A 23510-nucleotide genomic window follows, 5' to 3' on the forward strand; every position below is an offset into this window, starting at 1 on the left:
TTTTCCCCAAAGCTTTTCCTGTCCCTGGCTCTCTTGTGTCATCTTTACAGGGCAAATCCCTTCCCATGCCTTTTTTTTTCCTCCCATCAGTGTCAGTGAAGCATAAAAGCATACAGAGAGTGCACACTGTCAAATCTTCTTAGTGTGTGTGCACACACATGTGTGTGAGTGAGTGTGTGTGTGTTTACACTATGAGGCTGTTTCTTTCCCGAGAGTTAGGGATGTTTCAGAAGCTGGGATTTACTCAGCTCTGAGTTATTTTCCTGGCTGCAACATTTGTTTTGCTATTGACAGGCAAAATGGGGCTGTGCTTTATTGTTACAACTTCTTCGTTTTATTCTTTTTCTTCCTCAAAACTTTTGTCACAGGTCTACATATTGCAGCTTACCCTCCCCCTCAGACTTATATGCACAGCACATGTGACTATACACAAAAACACTGGCAGAGCACTTCAGAACAGACAGGATGATGAAAAGCCTAGAAAAGATCAATCATTATATATCATTAGTGCTATAAATATGTTGGTCCATCTTCCCGGTTCTTCCTTTTTTTCCCCCCTCCTGCTGGCTGATGCTCATTTCCCCCTGTTCTATGTGTGAGCTGTGCCACATGCTGTGCAGGGCCTAGCTAGGTAGTTACAGAGCAGAGCTCTGCTGTCATTTGTTAAAATGTTTCCTCACTCCTGCATCCTTTCCTTTCTTTCTTTCTCTCTCTCTCTCATTATTCTATACAAAAATACTCATGTATTACTTTCACAACATGAAATAAAATATGCAGTATTGATTACTTTAGTGACAATGGCTGCAGACCAAACAAATAGGTAACTATACAGTGTGTGTACAGTGCAGTTAAACAGCCAACACAATGATTTACAGCACTCGTTCTTTTGTTTTCCTCCCTCTTGTCAATCGAACACCCCTTTTCTGTAGGATTAATGACACATACATCAACTGTTTCTCCTGTCTGCCCTCATTCACACAACGCTACAGCCTTTTTTTTTTTTTTTTTTGCCCCAGCTGTCTAGTAGTTGCATCACTCATCCCCGATCTCCCTCCTTGTCCTTTCTCCAGATTATCTCCAGTTCTTTTTAGTTTCCTTCGTAAGGGTTGACTCGACCTGTACCAGGACTCTGTGAATGCTTGCCATTGTGAAACTGCACAACACCCCCCCCTCCCTCTCGCCACCTACCTACTCCATTAAATAGGCTCTCACTTGATAGGAGATTTGTAGCCAATATCCTGATTTGCATTAGAGAAGGTAAGGAAGTGGTGTGGCTTGTTAAGGGGCCTGGAAGCCATTGATCGGTGTCCATGCTGTGTGCTGCATGTAATGAGAGGAGGGCAGCAGGGGATGAGAGGAAGAGGAAGTAGATCTGCATATGTTTATAAGTGAACGTTTGTTGGATTAAAGCTGGAATAAATATGAGTGAAAAAGGAAATAACTTGAAGTATGGTCAAGTAGATGCTAAATGAGGCAGAAAGTGAGTGTAGGGAAGGTGTGGAAACAAGTGGGGGGTGGGGTTTGTTTGCTGCCACTCATCTAATCAAACAAATCAATACAGTCCATAATAAGGAGTGGTCCGAGAGCTGTGTCCTCCAACACTTCTACACGCGCACAAAGTCACATCGCCTCACCCTGCATCACTTAGCCTGCCGAACCGAAGGCTGCCATTAAATATGAACCACGCATCACTCAGCCCCGTGTCCCAGCATGCAACCACATGAAGGGTAAAGGAGCACAGCCTGATAATTTGCCTGCTCAGTGCTGAATTGGGCCCTCTTACCCTGCACCAAAAAAAAGTCAACAAACAGAATTAGACCAAGTGTGTGCATCTTAAAAAATTCATACAGTATGAAGAGAGAAAGGTGTTTGGTAACATTCTGTTGGAGTAAAAATCACAATTAGCTCCTCATACGTTGTCTTACCTGGTAAGTAGGTAAACAACTGCAGGGCATGAATTTGTTACACAACAGTAACAACAATAACTAACACAAAAAAACGGTCTACTTTGCATATTTTTTGCAGCTTAGCTAAATGAGCATCAGTGCCGCTGAATTAATGCATATTCCTTGTTTTATATCGAGTAGCTATACTCAGCTCAGGATTCAGAGACCGAGTGCAGTGAAAATAGATTCTTGTCTTCTGCCTTAGGGCACCTAAACGTGTCTTTTCAGATTTGGTGATGGCTAGGTCTATGATCATTCAAGCGCTTCAAATTACATCAGGATGAAAAGGGGAAGGAGGTACATGGGAAATGAAAAAAGAAAGAAAATGATATTCATTCTTCCCCTTTATCTACCTTTTACATCAGCGCTTGCAGATAGGGCTTGGAATAGGTAATGAGCTCAGGTCCCGTCTCTGCCACATGTGTAGGTAGAGCTGAGAGTTGCGTCTGTCATCCAGGTGGCACAGTGTCTAATAGAAGAGCAGTTTCACACTTACATAGGGCTTTTTTTCTTATATCAGTGTGAAGAAGCCTGTTATCATACACAGTGTGTACAGCTTGCTGAAATGTGACATGTCTTGTGTTCAAGTGCTGCACTTATGTGGTCCAAGAGGTCATTATAGATTAACATTTCATAAATACAGCAAACACAGGTCCACAGGCTGACTGACATGAGATGAAGCGCACACACACACACACACACACACAGGCCACCAGTCAATCACAGATACAAACACATGGGAGCACTTAAACACACGTGGCAAGCCAAGGTTAGCGGGGGTCAGCAGGTCATCAGTGTAGGGAGGGAGGAGATGAAGGCGATGGTTTATAGTTCCACAGCCATATGAACACATCAGAGGAAATCTGAAAGGCCATTAAAGCGCCTACTTTTATGGGTGTAATAATCCCTCAGCCTGGGAGTCCAGCCACAGCTTCAATGACCATCCAGATTAGGTGGGAGGTCTGACAGGAGGCAGGCTATCAGCTAATGCAGGGGAGCTCTGAGAGCCCAACAGGACCACAAACATCACATTATTCCAGGGCTGTTCATTGAAGTCGCTGTTCGCCACATGTAGCGGGACAACGGCGGGTTTTTTAGCACCTGGCTTGTAACATTACAGTATGAAATGATGTGATGGCCACAAGGTTCAAACGCAGTATGTCGGCTTTAATCTGAGGTTATTCAGGCACATCAAATGAATAAGAACATCGCCCACTCACTGTTTTATTTCTGCTCGTCAGAAGCTTTATGACAGGTTAAGATAATGTTTAATAAGTGTTTTCATTTTTTTAATCTAATGAAAATCCTTTGGCCCATCTTGATCAGCAGACACATCTTATCGTCTAGTTTCTTTTCCTGCCTATTTAATTTGATTTTGTTCTATCTGTATCTGTGAATATTTAAAAGTGACAACTAGCACCACATTGTTTCTCACTCAAACTAAAAAGGGAAACAGCATTCCTCTGTTCACACAGAGGAGGCAGGGTTTTGATTTTATTATTGTTATTTTAAGAACCTCATAAAAGTTTCTTATTTATTATCTGCAAACTGTGAATATGGTGTATTATTAAGTTATGCGTGTAACAACTCTCATAACAGCCTGCATGGTACTATTTAGTTGTTTAGTTGTACTGTATCACATTATGTCATGATATTAATTTTGCATTACACTATCATGACCAAAATAATTCATAGTGTTGTAGAAAAGTCTGTAGAAAGTTTTAAAGGAAAGAATTTCAAATTGTCACATTGAGTTGAGTTTGCTGTGTATTTGACTCCCTTCAGTGTCCTCGTGGAGGTACCACAGTAAATTATTCAACTCTCATTTAGACTTTCTTCTTCTTTTAGAAGTAACCTTACGGCCAAGCTGCCGCTTAGACCTTTTGCCATTTTAAAATCTGCATCATGACGTGGCTGAAGGTGGCTGAACACATTGATGTTTTTCTGGAATTTTCCTGTTAGCTCTCTTGGTGAGCTGCTTCTTTCAGATGCAGGCTGAATGTCAGTCATCTCCTCAAACATGATTTTGCTCAGCAGTAGTAACCACACACTGTGCTGCTATAGCTAGCACGTTACCTCTACCTTTTTTATTATCATTGCTTTTAGCAACACGCAGCACCACCACAAAATGACAAATGAGAAGAATGTAAAAATATCAATTATTATATCAGTATTTCATTTTAAAAATCAAGGTTATTGTCATTACTGATTAATCATGACACGGTCTGCATATTATGTCCTCATTTGCATACTCAAAGAAGACTCTGCGGGGTACAGTGGTTCTTTTAGTCCTACATACCTGACATTTCTGCACCTGCAGACTTTTTTTTTTAGAAATCTTTACAGCTCTGTGTTCTCACAGATGGAGCACACAGCAGTGCAGCTCTCAGGAAATAACTGACTACATTGCATCACACAGCAGCACCCAGTAAGCCCTGTACAAATAGAGCAGGGTAACCTAGTAGCCTTCACCACTGAGCAGCAGAGACCGAGTTCAGCTCGCTCTCTGACTCTGCAGCTTAGGGCAGCACTTCAAAGCCACGCAGCAGCCCAAAGTTGAGCAGCAGTGGTAGAAATTGTTCAAAGGAATCTAGCTTGTTTACTATTGACTTTGCAACAATTACCCAAGCATATGTGTGTGTAATTAGATAAGGCAGCCAGTTGTTCTCTAATGCAGCAAATCAAATTAACTAAAGATGCCACATTGATTTCTTTGTGTTCCTTAAATTATTCATCTTCACTTGCACTGAACCAGCCAGTCAGCCACCACAGAGCTTTTCTAACTCCTCTGCACCACTGCTCCCCTGCTCCCTGTGAGTATACAGGCTGTTTTGTGAGAACTGTCCAAGTACCCGAGCAATAATTCTGCCATCACAATTTAGCAAATGAGCCCTCCTGAAAATGAGCATTTGAAATGTTATGAAAATTCCCATCGACAGAAACAGCTCTGACCTCAATCATTGTTGTCACGTGCGTGCATGTGTGTGTGTATGTGTAGAAGAGACAGGGCAGGAGAGAAGTTGCTTGCATGTGCGACGGCACGCACAAGGCTGCTGTGAGTATTCATGAAGCACGCAGGCTGCAGACAGCCACGTCTCAGGCTGCTCCATTGACATCCTGTTCTCTGGCATGTTGCGCACGGGGAGATCAATATGACCTTACCTCCACCACCCGCTCCTTTGAAACTTAATTACTGATATTCAGCTACAAAGTCATCATAGTCTGGCTGTCAATATTCATTGGGGATCATTACGGGCCTAATAAAAGAGGTTATTTACGGGCTGGTCTGCTGACACCAGCCCAGATCCAGGGATTCAGCTCCAGCCATCTCAATTTGCTTTACCTCTCTCCCTCTCTCTCCCTCTCTCTCCCCCTCTCTTCCTCTCTCTCTCTCTCTCTCACCTCTCCCAGAAGCACTGACCTGAAAAAGAAAAATTGACAGCACAAAAATGAACAGGAGGATGGAGGGTGAATTCTTCTGGCGTGGCTTTTAATTCTCTTAGCCATGTTTGGAGGTTTTTCAGCCTGTGCCAATAAAAAGAAAAATACTATAGCCACCACCCCCTCTAAATCTCAGACTAAATTTAAACTTTGCCCGCCATTGACATTGTAATCAGACCCACAGAGGGGATATTTCATGACATTTAGAGAAATGTCGCGCAAAACACAGTTTTAACATCACTGCTTCGACATCAGTTACTGTGTTTTCTATAGGCTGCAGGACTGTTATTCACTTTTCTCCACAGAGAACCAAAAGCAACACCACGGGCCACTGAAATCCCACTCCTGACATGGTGCTGCCACAAAGAGCTGTGTGATTGTTAGAGATTGCTATATGTTAATTCATTCAATAAATCAATAGCTCCACTGTAATTGAAATGGCTGGCCATTTGAGGCAATGTGTTGCAAAGTGAAAAGTGGAACAGTGAACTCTGTAGATCAGACCAGGTACTGCATCCACAAAAATATCCATCCTTTTCTTTCTCAGTCCCACATGCTCACGCTTCCCTTTTGTCTCTCACTTTCAGTCTCACACACACACACAGCTCTGCACTCCTCTTAGTGTCTTGATTAATATGGTCCACTTTACATCAGTACATTGGATGCCAATGCACACTGAGCTGTCTTCCCTGAGCAATTAGCAGAGCGGCTCCACCAGCGCTAGATTATCAACAAGAAGATGCCTCCTGACGTGAGCCCTAAAGCCTGCTGACTTATTCATATGTGTTTACTTTAAAAGCCTCTGTCCTGGTTTTTGCGGGTGGGCTGCCTCAGAACTGAAACACGAACATCTGGGCAGTGAGGGAGAGGTGGGATGAGACAGATGGGCACATTATGCCTACAAAGAGGTGGCTGTAACGCTCATAGAGAATAAGAGGGGTCAGTATAAAATGCAGGTAAAGAAACTGATGTAGACCAGAGCATGGATCAGTTATTTACTACATTTGGTGGTTGGTTGGTTGATGTGGGTTTGCTGGATTTCACCAAGATCAATAAATCTCCAGTAGATGCTTTATATATAAGCTGTGACTCACACTGTTATGTTTTATTTTTTATCATTTGTATGTACTTCCAGCCCCCACATGACTGTTGATGCATGAATAATTAAATGCACTGTCAGATGCTCACTTAACACTCTTATCACATGTACCTCTTTCTCATTCACAGTGATCCCAACAAACCCGTTCCTCAAGACACCAAGTTCATCCATACCAAGGCCAACCGTTTTGAGGAGGTGGCCTGGTCCAAGTACAACCCCCAGGACCAGCTGTACCTGCATATCGGCCTGAAGCCACGTGTGCGCGACCACTACCGTGCCACCAAAGTGGCCTTCTGGAAACACCTAGTGCCCCACCTCTACAACCTCCATGACATGTTCCACTACACCTCCACCACCACCAAAGTGCCCCCTCCAGAGACCACGCAGAACACCTTGTCCACTAAAAGGCCCAATGGGAAAAACTGGCCGTTCAACACCAAGCGACCCCCCATGTCCCCGGCCTATAACAGTGAGGACAAAGATTCATGGAATGATGATGAGGAGACAGGGCCACTGGTGGTTGAGAATCCACGGGATTACTCTACAGAGCTCAGCGTCACCATCGCTGTGGGAGCCTCGCTGCTGTTCCTCAATGTCCTGGCATTTGCAGCCCTCTACTACCGCAAGGACAAGCGGCGGCAGGACTCTAGCCACGGGCAGCCCAGCCCGCAGCGTCAGACCACCTCCAACGACATTGGCCACCACGCGCCTGAGGAAGAGATCATGTCGCTGCAGATGAACCAGACCCACCATGAGTGTGAAGCGGGGAACAGCAACGAGGGAGCTCTGCGTCTGGCCTCACTGCCCGACTATACGCTCACTCTGCGGCGCTCCCCGGACGACATCCCTCTCATGACCCCCAACACCATCACCATGATCCCCAATTCTCTGGTGGGCATGCCCAACCTGCTCCCGTACAACACCTTCACAACTGGCTTCAACTCCACCAGCCTGCCACACTCCCACTCAACCACCCGCGTATAGCTTTAAGGAGGCCAGGGGCAGCCAGCGCAGGCGGGGGAGGAGGAGGCGGCAGAGAGGGGTGGAGGAGGAGGAGGAGCAGGAGGATGAACGAATGGAGGAGAGGATTGTGTTTTATAAATATCACGGGAGGGGGAGGGCTGTGAGGGGGAGGGGAAGGGCAGAAGTCGGATTAAAACGTGAGGAGATTTAACTAGACTTTTACTATGAGGAGAGTTGCTGAAAGCTCTCTATGGATGTCAAGTTGTGCAGAGCTGCCAAAATCAAACTGCTTCCCTTCTCCCGATCAGGGGAGGGGGTCTTTCTGCAGTGTTTTTTTCTAAAATAATCATTTTAAAAGCCTTTTTAAGCAGACTGAGGAGATATCGACACTTTTTTTCTTGAATTCATAACAAAAAACAAAGAGAAGTGCTTTTTATTTCCCATCCCTTCCTCCTGCGGGAGACACATCTAGAACAAAGGCCTCTACGTCAATATTCGCAAAATGTTTTTAATTGCTTCTTTGTTTTGTTTTACGTTTCAATGCCTTACGAAGCTTCTTCTTTTTTTGTCATTATTTCTATTCCCTGAGACTATTCCACGTGGAGTGTTACAAGCAGATGAGACTCAAAGATGAGAGACTGAATCCAGGAAGGGAATCTAGAGGATATGCAGATGTAGAGATTTTAAACCCATTTTGGGCAACTCATTTTTTGTTTCTGTTGCATATCAACACAACAGCCACAAAAATGGTGTTATCTTTTTTTGTTTTTTTGTTTTTTTTTAGCTCGTATAGAAATAATTTGTCTGGGACAGCTCTTGCCGAAAGGTGAAAAGGCAGAGATAAATACTATGTTACTGTGATTGTTTTGTTAAGAAAAAAGTGCATCTTTTACAGCCAATTTATCTGTTAAGCTATCTGATATTATCTCCACGAAGTGTGCACGTACACATGCTGCTTAGAGCACCCGTGTGTTTGTGTGCATGTGAAAATGATTTCTCATTCCCTGCGTGCAAGCGTGGTCGAGAGGCGTCGAGATAAAGGAAGAGACACATTGTCGGAACTTGCAAATGCAAAGGTGGTGAGTGAGCGAGTGTGTGCATGTGGGTGTGAGAGAGATTGAGATGAAGTGTGTGTGTACATGTGTGTGAGAGAGAGAGAGAGAGAGAGTGTGCACCTGTTTTTTTGTTTGTAGGTTATATAGTAGGGTTTTGGGGGGAGGGTGGGGGCTGAGTACTTTCTCATGTCGTTGATTTTGGTTCATCACCAGTAGTGTTTCTGCTGCGTCTCTGGGTGTCTGTCTTTGCAAAAAAAAAAAAAATATAGCACTTTTGTTATTTTTAAAGTTATATATGTCTAATTTTGCTTAAAGATTACAAAATAAATCTATTATTTTATGTGTAAGAGAAAAAAAAATAGCTAAAGATTCAACTGAACTAACTGACATGATTCCATTGACTTTGTAAGAGTTCCTCTTCAAACGCAGACAGTGGCCTGTTTGCACTGAATAAACCTACATCAGTGCACACCTGTATTTCTTTGAATATATATATAAATATGGGCATACATACATATATGTATAGGGCTTCTATGGAGATATCATCCCCACTTACAAAACAATTTAAAACACTGTTCAGACTGAAAAGCACCAAGGCAAATAATGTCTATGTATTGTTGTTGTCATTTGAAACAAGCCAAACCACTTTAGGTGTCTTTGTAAGAGCTCTATATGTATATTTATGTATAAAATATTTAATATTTATTTATGTATACCAGATGCATACATGCTGATTGTGCCATGTGCCAAATTAAAACTGTAAAAAACTGAAGACTATAAAGTTTCACTAAACTTTTTTTCCTCTTCTGATCAAAGTTTTTTTTTATTGATTTTCCATTTTGAATTAGAAAAAAATAAGTAGGAAAAAAAGAAATATTCTTGCAGCAAGTGCAAGCTTACCCCCACCCACCCCCCTCCAGACTTCCTCTCTACCTCCCCTCTTCCTCTCCTCCTCCTCCTCCTCTTCCTCCTCCCTCCTCCCTCCTCATCTCTCGCTGAAACCTTTGAGAAAAACAGGCTAACAGCTTGGGGCCTATCTGCGTGCATAACTCCAGATTTTTACTGTAATTCATGCAAAGTAGTGTTGCAGCAAAGGGAGATTGTGAAAAGATTGCCTTGATGTACTCACATTGCATCCTATTATATGTTATTCAGGAGGAGAAAACTGGAGTTATTGATTGTGTGAGTAAAACTGACAATTTTCATTAGGTATCTTGGCGCAGCACAGATTGTCCCTTGCATTACAGCGAAGTGCAGGAAAGCAGCCTGGCCAGTGATCCTCCATCAGATCAGGGTTGCAATTTTTTTGGTACTTCATGCACATATATAGGCCCCAACATTTTATGAAGTATTCCATTATGGTTTCCCCTGGTATTTAGTGATTGGAGATGCAGCAGAGCGAGAAGCACAGTGTGGTCAGCTCATCACTGATCCTGCCAGTAACAGAGAGAGGGAGGGTTATTTGAGGGAAATTGCTCGGAGACTGATCTATATGAGTCATCTTGTTGTCGCCCTTATGTGAAGCTCGCTTCTTATTCGACCACCATCCTTACCTGAGCCACTAAGACATAAACAAGCAGTTGGTTTGTATCTGCAGACGCTTCATATACAGAAACATTTGTCTCTGCGCTCACATAGGAAGTGGACTATGCAAATAGTCAGACACATTTCAGTAGCAACAGTATCAGCAAAACCTTGTTATCACCATGACATAAATAAATCAAACAAGTCTTTCATTTAAATAATCCTGACAAATTAATGTAAACTTTTCTTATTGGAGTAATTCCTCTAAGGGTTAATTCACACAGATTACACAGACACTGTTATTAAATTGTGACGTCTAACCAAGCAGAAAGTTTTATTTGTTTATTTGTAAGTTTTAAGGAACTGAGATTTTTACTCACATCAGGAGTGGATTGAATTTGGTGTGTGGAGCTGGCAGCAGTGAAAGAAGTGTAACATCTGTTTGTAGAGGAACTGCTTCGTGCAGATGGTGGTGTAAATACATTTTTTCTTTTGGCAGGCAAAGTTCAGGCATCTTTTTGCACTTACAAAGAATCACATAGAAATGAACTTTCTAAATTCCACCCAAATAAGGCCTCATTAATTTAGCAGTGTTTGAAAATAAAATCCTCTCCAACCAGTGTTGCAGCACCATTTCCATACATACAATGCTTCTGCTAAAGCACAGAGCTCCATGTATGTTCGGTGGGGCCACTAAACTAGTAATTGTGTGTGTATCAACACAGAATTTGGCCACACAGCAAAGTCGCCTGTGATTTCTTACCCATGTTGAATTTTGATGTGAGGTCATGTGACAGAGGTGTGACGAATCAGGGAAGTTTTAAACTAAAATGCTGTGTCGGCTCCATGAATGGACACCACACAAAAAAAGAGTGTAGATACCAGCCACCCGAATGTAAAGTATTTCAGTATTTAATTGTATAGCCTCTCTTCTCTCATTAAAGGGACAGGTTGCCAGATTTGTATTATTGCTGTTGACGTGTGACTTAGGCCTCAGTTGTATTGTGGAGATGTGGATACAAAAGATTCATAGGTGTTCTTAACCTACTATGGTGGGACATTACCAAGTATAAACATACTAAACATACAAAGGTACTGCTGTGTCTGACATGTGTCCCAAACTGTTGTGGAAAGTAGCTTTTGCAGCTTTTACTAACAAGTTTTAAAGCCCCACAAACATTTTTCCCCTTCCAGTTATTACAGCATCATGATTTATCATCAGCCCATGACAAAGTCACAATGGAAGCTCCAGCTTTAGAGTGCTTTCTGATCCCTACATTTTCTTTTTGTAATTTGAGTGAATCAACCCTTTAAGCAAGAAAACAGATCAAAGTGGTTCAGGACTGTTCCGTCTGATTCGTGTGCAGTGGCAGGAGGTCAGTTTCCATTGGCTGTAACACACACACACACACACACACACACACAGGGCTAAAATTGAGTGGTGGAGTTGAAAGTAAGCTATCAAAGCAAAGAAATGTCAGGGGAGGGCATCTTGTTTTTTGCCATGTAATTTTCCCATATGCTGTTAAAGCAGAGCAGATGTCACTGGGTATTGGCAGGGGTAGACCTGGTGGCCTCGGGGACACGGTTTGGGATACATGACCCTGTGAAGAGCCACATAATTAAGTGCTGGACTGAAGGGAAAGACCGTGGAAGCTTGCCGCAGCGTGGTGTGGAGGGAAGAAACGGGGTCATCTGCAATCAGTCACCTGAAGGCTTGATGAAATTAGTCCAAATGTCCTTTGACAAGAATTACCAGCAGGAGGGCGGGGAAAAAATGGGACGCTTTTGAGTGAGACACTTTTCCACAGTGGAGATGTGTTTGCACTTCAGTGAGTGTGTTTCTAAAGTGACATCATTCATGGATTAGCTGGAATACCCCGATGGGGTTTGTGACTGCCTCGACAGCGCTCAAGACAAACCCAGCCTAGGAAATGGATGTGCCAAATTACACAGTGCCACCCGCTGGGATAGAGCTGCAGGTGTGTGTGTGTGTGAGAGAGAGAGTGTGTGGGTGTGTGTGTGTGAGGATATTGAGAATTTTATTTCCACCGCAGTGAACGTGTTGTTACCTATATTTCCTCTCACCTTCATTCCTTTATTCGTGCGTCTCATTCTTCTTTGCTTTCTTCTCGCTCTTTCTTTTGTTCACATTTTTTTTTGTTACCACACTCACACGAAATGCAATCAGAGCAGCTCTACCTCTGTCTGACACAGACATGACTCGCCCATTTTCTTCTACTTTATAAGTGCCATAATGTGAACCACTTACTCATCTCCAGTCATTTAAGGTCTAATTTTCTTGACTTTTATTGTGTTTCTCTGCTGACTACGATGCTGATGAACCTTATTGAGACACAGAGTAATCATTCGCTGAACCAAAACTCTCTGAGAGCCTGTTTTTCTCCAAAAGGGAAATCTTTCTATATTTTGCCAAAACATCAATAATCTATTATTTCCACGTGAAAACGCTCTCTGGACAGTTTTCTTTTGTACCCACACAGCATAGACAAATCACTGGCATATTATTTTTTTTTTTTTTTTAGGTAAGAAGTTGCTTCATGCACAGGAGCTTTTGTGGTGGCATCAAACCCAGATACTGTAATGCATTTTTCACTAAAAGAGAACTAGAATCTGTAATCAACAAAACCAATGGTCTCTGAGCCCAAATACATCATGTTATCTCAGTGTCATTGTACAGATTACTAAAAGATGCCCTGTTACTTCTATGTTCATGTCCATATAATGTATTTATAATCACAGAAACTGGAGTAATCAAAATAAAATATCTATTCTTTCTGTATCTTATTGTGGTTCTCATGAATATAGAGCACATCATCCATTCTCAGCAGGTCTGTAAGCTACAGGTTCGATGCTGATAATAGTGTTTTTGGATATTTTTCATCCTACAAAATGTTTATAGAAAAGAGCATTGCAGCCCTAAGAGACCATCGCTGTAAGTGCTAAGTGAACCTTTGCATTAATGGGTAAGAAGCTTATCCTTATTATTATCATTGTTATTATTATTATTATTATTATCATTGTTATTATTATTATTATTATTATTATTATTACCCTATGACCCTGCACTGCAGGACAAAGCAGGTTAATGGACGATGGATGGATGGATTATTATTACTGTTGTTATTGTTATTATTAACAATGTAGACAGACACCACACAATGAATGTATTACAACTAGTGTGTGTCCAGATGAAGCCTCTGAACACACTGGGCAACATTCTCGACGTGGACATGGAGCCACTGTCCAGACAAAATGTTGCAGTGTGCCACAGAGCTGTGGCTGCAGTTGTTAGCACAATAAATGCATTTATGTGTTTTTTTTGTTTGTTTGTTTTGCTTTTCATAAGGATTAGATGGTAAACAAATAAATAAATAACTGCATCATCCACTTTTTAAATGCAGCTTTGGGTGCAACAAAGTGTGTCTGCACAAACAGGGCTTGCTCAAATGTAATGTGCTATTCAACAATAAAAGGAGCTGGTTTGGTTTTTTTATGGAGGTCCAGTAAACAACAGTAGGAGCCTATAGTTCATCTAGTACAAGCAGTCCCACCTGCCCCCAGCCTAAAGCCGCCTGTCGACTACATAATGATCTGCCCTCTGTAAGATAGATGGCCTGGAGATACCACTGAGGCTGCTGAGACTAAATCCTGCACACTCCCAGTGTGTGAGGGAAGTAACAACAGCAGGCAACAAGCACATTTTAAGCCTCAACAGAGTATCTATCCTGTATCCTGTCTAGAAAACCCTGTTACCACGAGATGGTGCTTGACAGCTAATTTTTCCTACTAGTTGGTCCACTTCTGATGGTGGGATGGGAGAAGAAAGTTCCATGGCAACGCTCCCAACTTCTAGGAGTGTTTCATTTCTGCTTTAACTGCACTCATCAGTCATCAGTGTTATCTTGCATATTCAGAGCTGCTTTGCAAAAGTCGTTGCTCTCCAGCTGAGGCCCCGGCCAGCCGTTATCTCCCAGTTGCATCAGCTGGAGTTCACCATCAGATGGCAGTCCACTAATGCCGTTCTCAGATCTGGGTTACTGGTGGTAGGAGAAAGGTTGCGTCAGTGGACTTAGAGCTCACCAGCCTGTGTTACGCTGGTTTGGACTACAGAGGACTCCCGGAGGACTTCCTGAAACTATCTTATCACTTAGATCACATTACAATGACTTTCAGTGGCACCAATTTGATCTTTAGTGCTAATCCATGCTACGAGGCATTTCACAGATCTTTCAGATCAAATACACTCTGGGTTTGGCTTCAGTATCTGAGCTTACACCACTGTTTTTTTTCCTGTGGAATACTGGAAACTTCCTTTGAAGTAAAAGCCTGTTTTTGTCCCGAGAGGCACAGAACTGCGTTTGTCAGTAGAAGCCAAATGTTAGTCCTGTGAAGTGAATTCTTCTGTCTTTCAAACAAAGTGAGTTGAATGTTTTCACTGTCATTCTTTTATCTAAATACACCCAAAAATAATACTAAAACTTATAGTATAGCTGACATCTCTGTTTGTGATACTTGCAGGATTCCTTCCTTCATTCTGCCATTCAGACACAAGCCGCCTTATGTTACTGTTCTGTTACTGGAAGCCTCCTGCATCCCCTTCCCTATCTGCATGGAGGTTACCTGCATGCCCTCTCTGCAAACCCTGTACAAGGCCCAGCCTGATAACCTTTACATATCACTTTTAACAAGTCAGAACAGCGTGTAGCATCAGCAGACTTGGGAGGACGTGCACAGGCTGTTGACATGAGCCTCAATGACAGAGAGGCAGTCTACATCCAGGTTCACAGAGAGGGAAAGAAAAGGCCATGCAGATAGATGAAGATGCACAGGGCTCAGAACAACTACCGGTCCTGTGTGCAGCTGTCTCCTGCATCATTGTGGGTATATGTCTGGATGAAATCAATCAGTGACCTATATCTCAATGACAGAACGCTGTCACTTCAGACTGATGAGGTTACATGTTTCAGTATGTACCGCATGTCTGAAGGGGGCAATAACTGTGAATTGGTTGTAGTCCTTCGTGTGCCCATTGCAGGTTTAAATAATGGCATTCACCCAAAGACATTAACAGATCCAGCGTAATGATCATCATGGCCATTCGTTAAAGAAAAGTAACCAGGGTGTTCTCCACATCCAGAGTCCATCAGGTTGTTGTAAAGGAGCGAAGAGGACGACTTGTATCATAGTTCAGAATGTACTGGGTCCATTTGCCTCCAGTGTTTATTTAAGATACAAATTGGGAGTTCCTGTTTTACGGTCAGACATCCGCTGATTGTTTGAAGTGCATATTAAAAGGCAGCAGAGCAATGGGGGCCCTGCCTGAAACTTTTAAGTCTTCTCTTGGATCTTGTACATATTTGTTTCTATCCACTCTGCTGAAACTGCCAACTCACTGGAAACATTTTCACAGCTGTAAAGATGCCCCGAGACCTCTTACTGTGACTGACAGTTTACCAGCTTTCTACTTTACAATATAAACAACGTTTTTTTTGCCCACCAGGTAGCCCATGGCTAAAACTGTGTTCCCTGTCACTTCCAATCACTCATCACATATTATATAAACTGTGCTTAAATGTGTCATCATTTACAAAACACTGTGTTTCATGATCTGTGGAAAGAATGGTATCAGTGTCTGAACACTTTAATACGTTTAATTTGCTTAAATTCTTGTAATCTGTCTGAGTAGAAAGAGGAGGGGTGAAGTGGCGTCAAGGAATCCCCAGTCAGCATGTGATGTAATGGCTCACTAGAAGTCCAGAAGGCTGGATGAGTCACATTCCTTGGGAATGAACTCTTTTCAGAGTTATTGCACTGATTTCCTGTCCCATACAATGAGACAGGACTCAGAGGACAAAACAGGAAATGACACGGGTCTAGGTGGACATTTGGATTTACGTAATAACAACCACAAGAATCCAAACACACCATTAAGATTTCTCCACTTAAACAATGATTAAAATGACCATAATGCTTTGTAGATCAATTTAGGTAACATCAAAAGTTTTCATCCTCTTTGATGTTCCAATGTCTATTTATTTAGATGTTGCTTTGCACAGATATTTACTGTTGTGATGATGCTGTACGTGAGGTTTCACACTGATAACTTAACCATGCAGACAAAACCCACATAGCCCGGTGCTGATGAAAGTTCAGGTTGCTTACACAATGTAAGTGTTGACATTCCCACAGCGATAATCAGAAAGTAGCACATGTGATGTTGTGACTTGTTTTCTTCCTGCAGATCTTTAGCTGTGGAGTAGCCCGTGGATGTTAACTGCTCGAGTACAAGGTTCAGAGTCTGTGTATTTATTTTTTATTTTTAAAAAGTTTAAAGTATGTTTCCTGCAGGGAGTTTAGTTTGATGCATAAACAGCAGCAGAGTCTTTTTATGGTTCATACTCACCTTTCTGTCTTGTGAGCGCCGTAAGAATAACAAAGTAGTGATGTGAGTCCTTGATCCAGGCCCAGGGCCTGCCCTCAGTTGTGTAAGAACCAGTCAGAACATGACAATGGTGTGTGTGTGTGTGTGTGTACTGGTGGGGTGTGTGTGTGTTTGTGTACACTGGGCGGTTGAGCAAGCTAATTTCTTGGGAGAACATTGTTAGCTTGGACCATTTGGAGTATTCTCAGGGGAGAGGCGTTGCTCCGGTCTCTCATCAGGCAGACGACAGAGGGCTGCGTGCTCTGCATGCTGCACTCATCCCGACCATGATAGCCTCACTGCACAGGCCATATCTCTGCTCCATTTACTCATTGTCTGATAATAACAAGTGTCTCCTTTCTGCTTTACTCAATTACATCTTCATTAGCCTGCTAACTAGCTTAAAGCAGACCAGCATTGTGTGTAGAGATTTTAAGTCTATGTGACATTTATTACCAGCATACCTGGGTATATGGGTGAGGGCAGTAGGACATAATATTTATTATGTCTTCATCTCTCAGGACCATTCACTGTCTCATCATAACATCAATTCATTTTAATTTGCAAGCTAATGAACTCAGTTCATTCATCATTTAGTCTGTCTGTTGTCTAAACAACGGCTGGCGGACATATTGACCTCTCACATCGGTGTGCTGCCAATCAAATGCCCGTCTCATAGTAATGAGCTGATAAACAACAGGGAGGTGTTCGTGTAAGACATTTCACTGAGGAGCGATCTACCTGGCTGCTAGTGGATTTCCGTGTACGGCAATATGACTGTGTAGAGAGTATCAGAGCAGATACAGATAAGAAGTGACTCTGCTGAAGTGCCTTTCATTTTCACCTGCACTTCCCCATCACATTCCCCACGTTGTTGCAGTTCTTCTCCTTGTTTCTGAAAACAGGATGCACCCTTTGTACAGTATGTGAGGGAAGTTCCATCATGTCAAAGCCAACTTTGTTTGTTGCTATCCTGAACAGCTGTGGCCTCAATCAGTCATTCTCTTCTCTAAGTGGAACAGACAACACACTGGGTTACTCTGCACTACCTCTGTGCATTTCCCTATTGTTTGAACACACTCATTTACTCTTTCAGTCTCTTCCTCTTCTTAGCTTTACAGTAGTGTCACATTTACACTCATTTGCTCTCACTTCCATAGACGCACACCTCTCTCTCTCTCTCTCTCTCTCTTTCATCACCTCTTTTGTTCCATGGTCAGCATGGTGATGGTGGCCAGGGTTCAGAGCACGGCTGAACTTCCTGAACAAAGTGTCTTTAAATGAGACACAAACAGACAAGGAGCAGTGTCTTAAATGTCCAGCCTTCCTTCTTTCGGGCCCTGCCACTGACAGCGTGTCAAAAAATAGGTCCACCCAGGCTGTCTATCCATAATATATCACAAGGGCTGGGGGTCATATCAGCAAGCTGTCTGGGGATTTCTGAGGAGAAAACAATGACAATCCAATAAACTGCCAGACACTGACATCTATGTTTTCAACAGGCCAAAAACTTCCTTTACTTTCATCAGATTCTCATCAGAGAATGAAGTTTGCAAACTTCAGGTTTATCTATTTATAGCATAATTTAAAAAAAACTATGTGGCCCACAGTGCTGTGTTCAATATTTCAGCCTCAGCATAAAGTCATCACCAGATGTGGCAATTCCTCAAGAGGCTAAAAATAATCGCACACACATCAGCAGGATTACAGTGTCGCCGTTCCTCACTTGTAAGTCAAATGAGAAGAATCACACATTATATCACCTCACCCATGTTTGTGTTTCTGTGAACCATGTTCTGACAACTGGGAGGAGACATGACCAAATGTCACTTGATACAGCTACACACTGCAGTGAAATGACAGCAGATATAAACACAGCTATAATGGAAACATCTATGACATGTAACTGAAGCTGAACACTTTTAGTTCAAAGCTCATTGTTGTTGCAGACTCAAAGCTGCTACTGAATATCATTGCTCTAGAGTCTAAATGAGCATTGTTTCTCGGAGCACAAGTGACGCACTTCCCCTTTCAAACTGTCTGCGCTGCACTGAATCTGTGGGTTTCCTGTAGATTGTGGCTGAAGTGAAACTCATGGTGAGAAGAGACACACAGGAAGCACAGAAACAAACAGAAGAATGAGTGAGGGGCTCCTGTGAGACATGTGGGGTGACACCAGCCGCAGTCAATTTAAGGAATCATGAAGGTGTGGGCATATGAGTTCTGTCTGTGAGGAGTTTTACCTTTAGAACAGTGACAGCCTTTCAATGACCCGATGTATAAATAGATGTGGACAGCAGTGTGTGCAGTAAATCAGGGAAACACAATTCAAGGTAAACTGTATCAAATTCAATCAAAATTTAGCTTTATTTATAAATGTATTAATCTGTACAGGAATGAGAATAAAATATAAACAAGAACTGTACATTGGAAACATCAGCACATTCTTTAAAAGACTAATGGAATTACACAGCAGATCTGAACCCCTAGACTTGAAATTAGTTTGGAAATAAAGTGCCATCTGTGATTTAAGCTCAGCCTCGTTTAAAAAAAATATACGGTAAAGAGGACTTAGAGTCCTTTACTGGCATAGCACTCATGGGAATTTTAAATGTGGCATAAACGTGCTTTTTATACCCTCGGCAGTACTTTCTCACATGCCTGGACAGATGGAAGCTTTGTCTGGTTTCGGGAATATGTCACACATCTTGGATCGGATGGTCTTGCCGGCTGGATGCAGCATTGCCAGGGGTGTGAGGGTGTTCTTGCATTTCAGAATGGACTGCCCTTTTAATTTCTGATGTTAACCTTTTTCCCTGAAGCGGCAGAGAGAGCATTTGCTCCATCAGATCTGCTCTGGTGTAGATCTCCATTTCTGCTCAGCAGTAGCCAGCCACGTCGCCCCCGGCCTGTCCCCGACCCCCTTCCCTACCCCTCCCCTCCCCTCTCCATCAACCCACCACACAACTAGGCTCACAATCTTTCTGTTCACATGTCTGCAAAATAGAAAGAAAAAGAGAGAACTCAGGAGCTGGAATAAAACGGGTGTATCAACACAACACAAACACGCAGTAACTAATAAGTTAGCCTTGTAAAGATACAGAGGAGTTTCAGATTAATTTGTAACATTAATTCTCTGTGTCAAACCCACAGATAGTGGTGGATGTATGTTTTGTTCTGTGTGCGTGTACAGCAGGGTAATGTATGTATTCGCAGGCCTCTTTAACACCACTGCTTTAGAGCTGATAGCAGGATCACGGTGCTCATGTAGTCAAGTAGGCTTTTATCACTGAAGAGCATGTAGATAGTCCACCTGAGTCCCCAGACATGGCATTTGCACATAAAAGGTGCTGAGAGATAAACAGGACAGGGGGTAGTACAAGGTGGATACTATGCACAATGCACACTGTTTTTCAATGTGCAACAAAACATGCGCTCTGTAAGCCTCTCTGCCACCATAATACACCTCAGCCTGCTGGCCCGACAGCATAAGTGTACAAGGTATAAAGAAAAGATTGACTGATAGTGGGTGTAATTTTCTTAAATACGCACCAGCAAGTTCCCGGTCCAGCATGTCGATAAAACTCTCAAGTTCCCTTGTGTCTCCTAGCTTGGCTGCGAAAGGAGGACAGAGAGAAAAAGGATTTTGAGAAAGAAAAAAAAAAGCAATGGAACATTTTTTGACAAGAAATACAGCTCAGTTCAGTGGTATTTCCTTTGGACTAAAAGCTGAAGACTAATCTAAGTCCCAGAATTACATATGAACTAAACTGCTTTTAGGGATGGAAAAAAACACATTTTAAGCTTCTTCTCTACAAACTGAGATAAAGCTGATTTTATGTGCTTCAAAATCTCAACAGCTTGCTAGATCCCACCAGGATCTGTGCTGTGAATATCTGGGAATGTTCACTGTAAAGCCATGCAGAGAAAATGACACCTTCAGGACACATTTTGATTTAATAACCTGTGTACATCTACAAAGGGGACAGACAAAACATCAATGCAACAACCCATGCAGTGCAAATACAAGTAGATAATGAACAGAGGTACATATTTTCAGGGGCCTTAAATGTGTCTGACCTGGCTAAATGTCTGGTGAGATGCATGAGGAACATAAGCAGTCAAACAGTGAAAACAGAAGCGAGATTTCATAATAAGTGAACTCTAATAAAAGAGAGATTGTACTAATTCAATCTTAAAATTGTGAAACCGTGGCCCTCTGACATAGATAGATAGATATTATTGATCCTATCAGGGAAATTGCAGCAGCCTCAACAGTAATATAACAGAATATATAAAAGTTATGTAAAAAAAAAAAAATAATATAAAAAGTTTAAAGCAGAGTTGCTACCTGTGATGTAATGTTGTGCAAACTTTCTCTTCCTGTAAATCAATTTCAAAGGAACTCTTATAATAGACATATTTCAGGTATGGAGGCCGCACACTGACCTCACATGTCAACCTGTCAAAACCACATTTCTTTTTAGTTCACCCATTGCCAGACGGTAGTCTGTGCATATGAATGCAACCAAATACGCTCATTTAATTACAAATACACATCCTAGCCAGCTCTACATAACAGCACAAATAAGCCCTGCAGGAGTTTTAAAGAGGTGGGGACTGAGACATCTCAGTCTCAGCAGCAGGAGCATTGTTGTGTAAAAAACAAAAGAGCTCCCGGCTTTATGTGGAGGTTTGTGTGTGTGACTGTGATAGTGATCTGAGAGAAAGCGATAGTGATCACTGTAAGAAGGGCGGCTATCTGGATGGAGATGGGCTGATAGAAGACTCCAGTACCTTTCGGTGCCAGCATTATGCCTGCTGTGTGAAGCTCCTCCTCGCTGGTATTCAGACTATTTCCCATAGAAGCTCCGCTGCCTGTGGGGGGAAGAGAGAGAGGCAAAAAAAAAGGAGTGAAGGGAGATAATAAGCACTAAGGGTGATCAGCGACAATGACAACAATTTTAACACAAAGCAGAAGTTGCACATAATGATAATAACATGCAATAAAGTGAAGGTAAACGCCTGTTCACTGCTACGGACTCCCATGTGTCAGCCTTTGAAAACAGCTTGTCTGCTGAAACGTTAGGGGCCAAAATACTTTAAATAATGATGACACATGGGAGCAGAGGAAAAATAACAGTTTCTTCTTTCATCTCATAACAGTCGACAAATGTGCAACAATACCAAGAAAATAAAAGACGATTACCAGAGTTAGGTTGTCCATAATTGCAGTTCATTCCAGTACAACCATTGTCCTGAGCAAAACAGTCACTTTAAAGAAGTGTATACGGCAAATTTAATGCAAATTAGAAGTGTCAGGCTGAAGTTGTTTGGACTGATAAAGAGGCTCTGCTGGCACCCATGAGGACATCATACAATGTCACTCACCAGCTAATGATGCACTAAATAACGTTGTTCCTTTCCCACACATTGCACATTAGTAAACATTATCTTTATCGCAGTGACAGTATTTATTATATATATTTATTTTACTCACTGTAGTCAGAGTCTTCCACACCGCTGTCATCCCCCGGCCCCGTGCGACTTTTCGCCTCGTGGAGGACGTGCTGGTAAGCATGAGGTTTGCTTTGAGACGGGGCCTTCAGTTCCTCCACCACATCCTGGAACTCCTGCAGCAACTCACCCAGCTCCAGCTCCAAGTCTGTGGAAAATATGACAGCAGTTGGAAACAGATCGCAGACTCCACTGAAGGATTGTCTCCGTTTATTTCACCAGCTAAGAAAGAAAAGTCTGAAGTGAAGAGATTTTTTAAAAATCGGAATAAGAATATTTTTAATGATAAAATGCTGAATTAAGGATCCAGAATATTTTAGAATCTGTGAAAAAAACATCTAGAAATATTTTGTTGGGGGGGGGGGGGGGTGATATTAAAGACTTTATAGTTTAGATAGCTTGATATGCTGAAAATAAACAGCTTAGATGTCATAACAGTTAATAAAGTACAAACAGTATTACATTAGAAACTCTTTTTGAGATGCTTTAAAACAGCTTTCATTCATCAGTGTGATATATAGAGGATAATCTGGCCAGCCTGAGTAAAAGTCTGATACCAGTATAAACTGTTGCCTTTAAAATTCATGGCTGAAGCACCGGTCGTTAGACTCACCCATGGTAACGTCTGAGGACATGCTGCAACGCTGCAATGAAACCCCACCAAGCTGCTGTGAGTCTGTGTTCAGGGCGTTTTTTACAGCTGACAGGCAGGACTGTAGTTTTTATTCAGAAGCGCTCCACACCCGGAGCGGCCAAGGGGGACCACAGCAGCCAATCACGTGGCAGAGAAACCTCTGAGTTCTACTGAAAGTGAAAAAAAATGGGCGGAAAGCGCTAAAGGAAAATAAATGCGCAAATGACGCAAGGCAGAAATAAATCATTACACAGTGTTTCCATCACGTTCTCAAGTAACCACAGAAGTGAATGCTTTGGTGTGTAGATTCCTTTCTGTCTCTCTCTGTCGTTACATAATTCAGATTGGATTACTTGACTGGGAGGAGAGGAAAAAAAACAGAAAATAAACTCTGGCAAACTGTCAAAACAAAGTTACTTTATTCCGCATTTATGAGCTGCAGTTCTCTGCTCTGCCTATAGAGGGCCCCAACTCCTGTACAGTAACCTATTATGCAATGTTAGAGATACATGCCCTGTATGTAAGCTCTAACCCTGCATCAAAGCTGTCGTTTATAGTTCATCTAAGCACATTTAATAAACACAATCATTAAAGCATAAAATAATTTTACTTACTTTAATTATGAAAAATATTTTAAAAAAGTCAATTAGCTGTTGCGTTAAATTTGACAGACTATTGTGTTTTAGCTTATCTTAGGGTTGATTTACTGCTAATTAACATAAAGAATAAAACATTCAGAGTTAAATATTAGAAAGCCACAAGATAAATGAAGACACGTCAGAGTGGAAATGAATCAGACAATAAAATGGGCAGGTGTGCTAACAGAAAGGGTGTGTAAACATATTTCATACTGGCATGTTAATCTGTCCAGTCAGTGTTCACTTTA

General features: G+C 42.1%; 2 protein-coding genes across 9 annotated transcripts in view; one reads left to right on the plus strand and one right to left on the minus strand.

The window, feature by feature from the left end:
- The window catches only part of nlgn3a (neuroligin 3a), an 88489-nt gene extending 81015 nt beyond the window's left edge, over positions 1 to 7474 (plus strand). For all 8 annotated transcript variants that reach the window (XM_028415884.1, XM_028415889.1, XM_028415888.1 and 5 more), the window contains one exon: positions 6615 to 7474. In XM_028415884.1, coding sequence (XP_028271685.1) covers positions 6615 to 7470 — 856 coding nt within the window. In that variant the 3' untranslated portion in view covers positions 7471 to 7474. The remainder of the gene's footprint in view (positions 1 to 6614) is intronic.
- Positions 7475 to 18816: 11342 nt separating this feature from the next.
- LOC114443121 (regulator of cell cycle RGCC) lies at positions 18817 to 22756 on the minus strand. The gene is made up of 5 exons (XM_028417046.1): positions 22604 to 22756; positions 21974 to 22138; positions 21271 to 21351; positions 20026 to 20088; positions 18817 to 19469 (listed from the first exon to the last, which is right to left on the minus strand). The coding sequence occupies exons 1-5, from the start codon at positions 22623 to 22625 to the stop codon at positions 19462 to 19464; spliced, it is 339 nt and encodes a 112-aa protein (XP_028272847.1). The 5' UTR covers positions 22626 to 22756; the 3' UTR covers positions 18817 to 19461.
- Between the last annotated feature and the right edge of the window lie 754 nt (positions 22757 to 23510).

The sequence above is a fragment of the Parambassis ranga genome, chromosome 10, assembly GCF_900634625.1.
Source record: "Parambassis ranga chromosome 10, fParRan2.1, whole genome shotgun sequence".
In the NCBI taxonomy this organism is placed as follows: Eukaryota; Metazoa; Chordata; class Actinopteri; family Ambassidae; genus Parambassis; species Parambassis ranga.

Coding starts and splice junctions, on each gene's coding strand:
- LOC114443121 (XM_028417046.1), bottom strand. CDS start 22,625: ATGTCCTCAGACGTTACCATGG. Junction 22,139..22,603: donor GTCCTCAGACGTTACCATGG/GTGAGTCTAACG, acceptor TATTTTCCACAG/ACTTGGAGCTGGAGCTGGGT. Junction 20,089..21,270: donor CATAATGCTGGCACCGAAAG/GTACTGGAGTCT, acceptor CTCCTTTCGCAG/CCAAGCTAGGAGACACAAGG.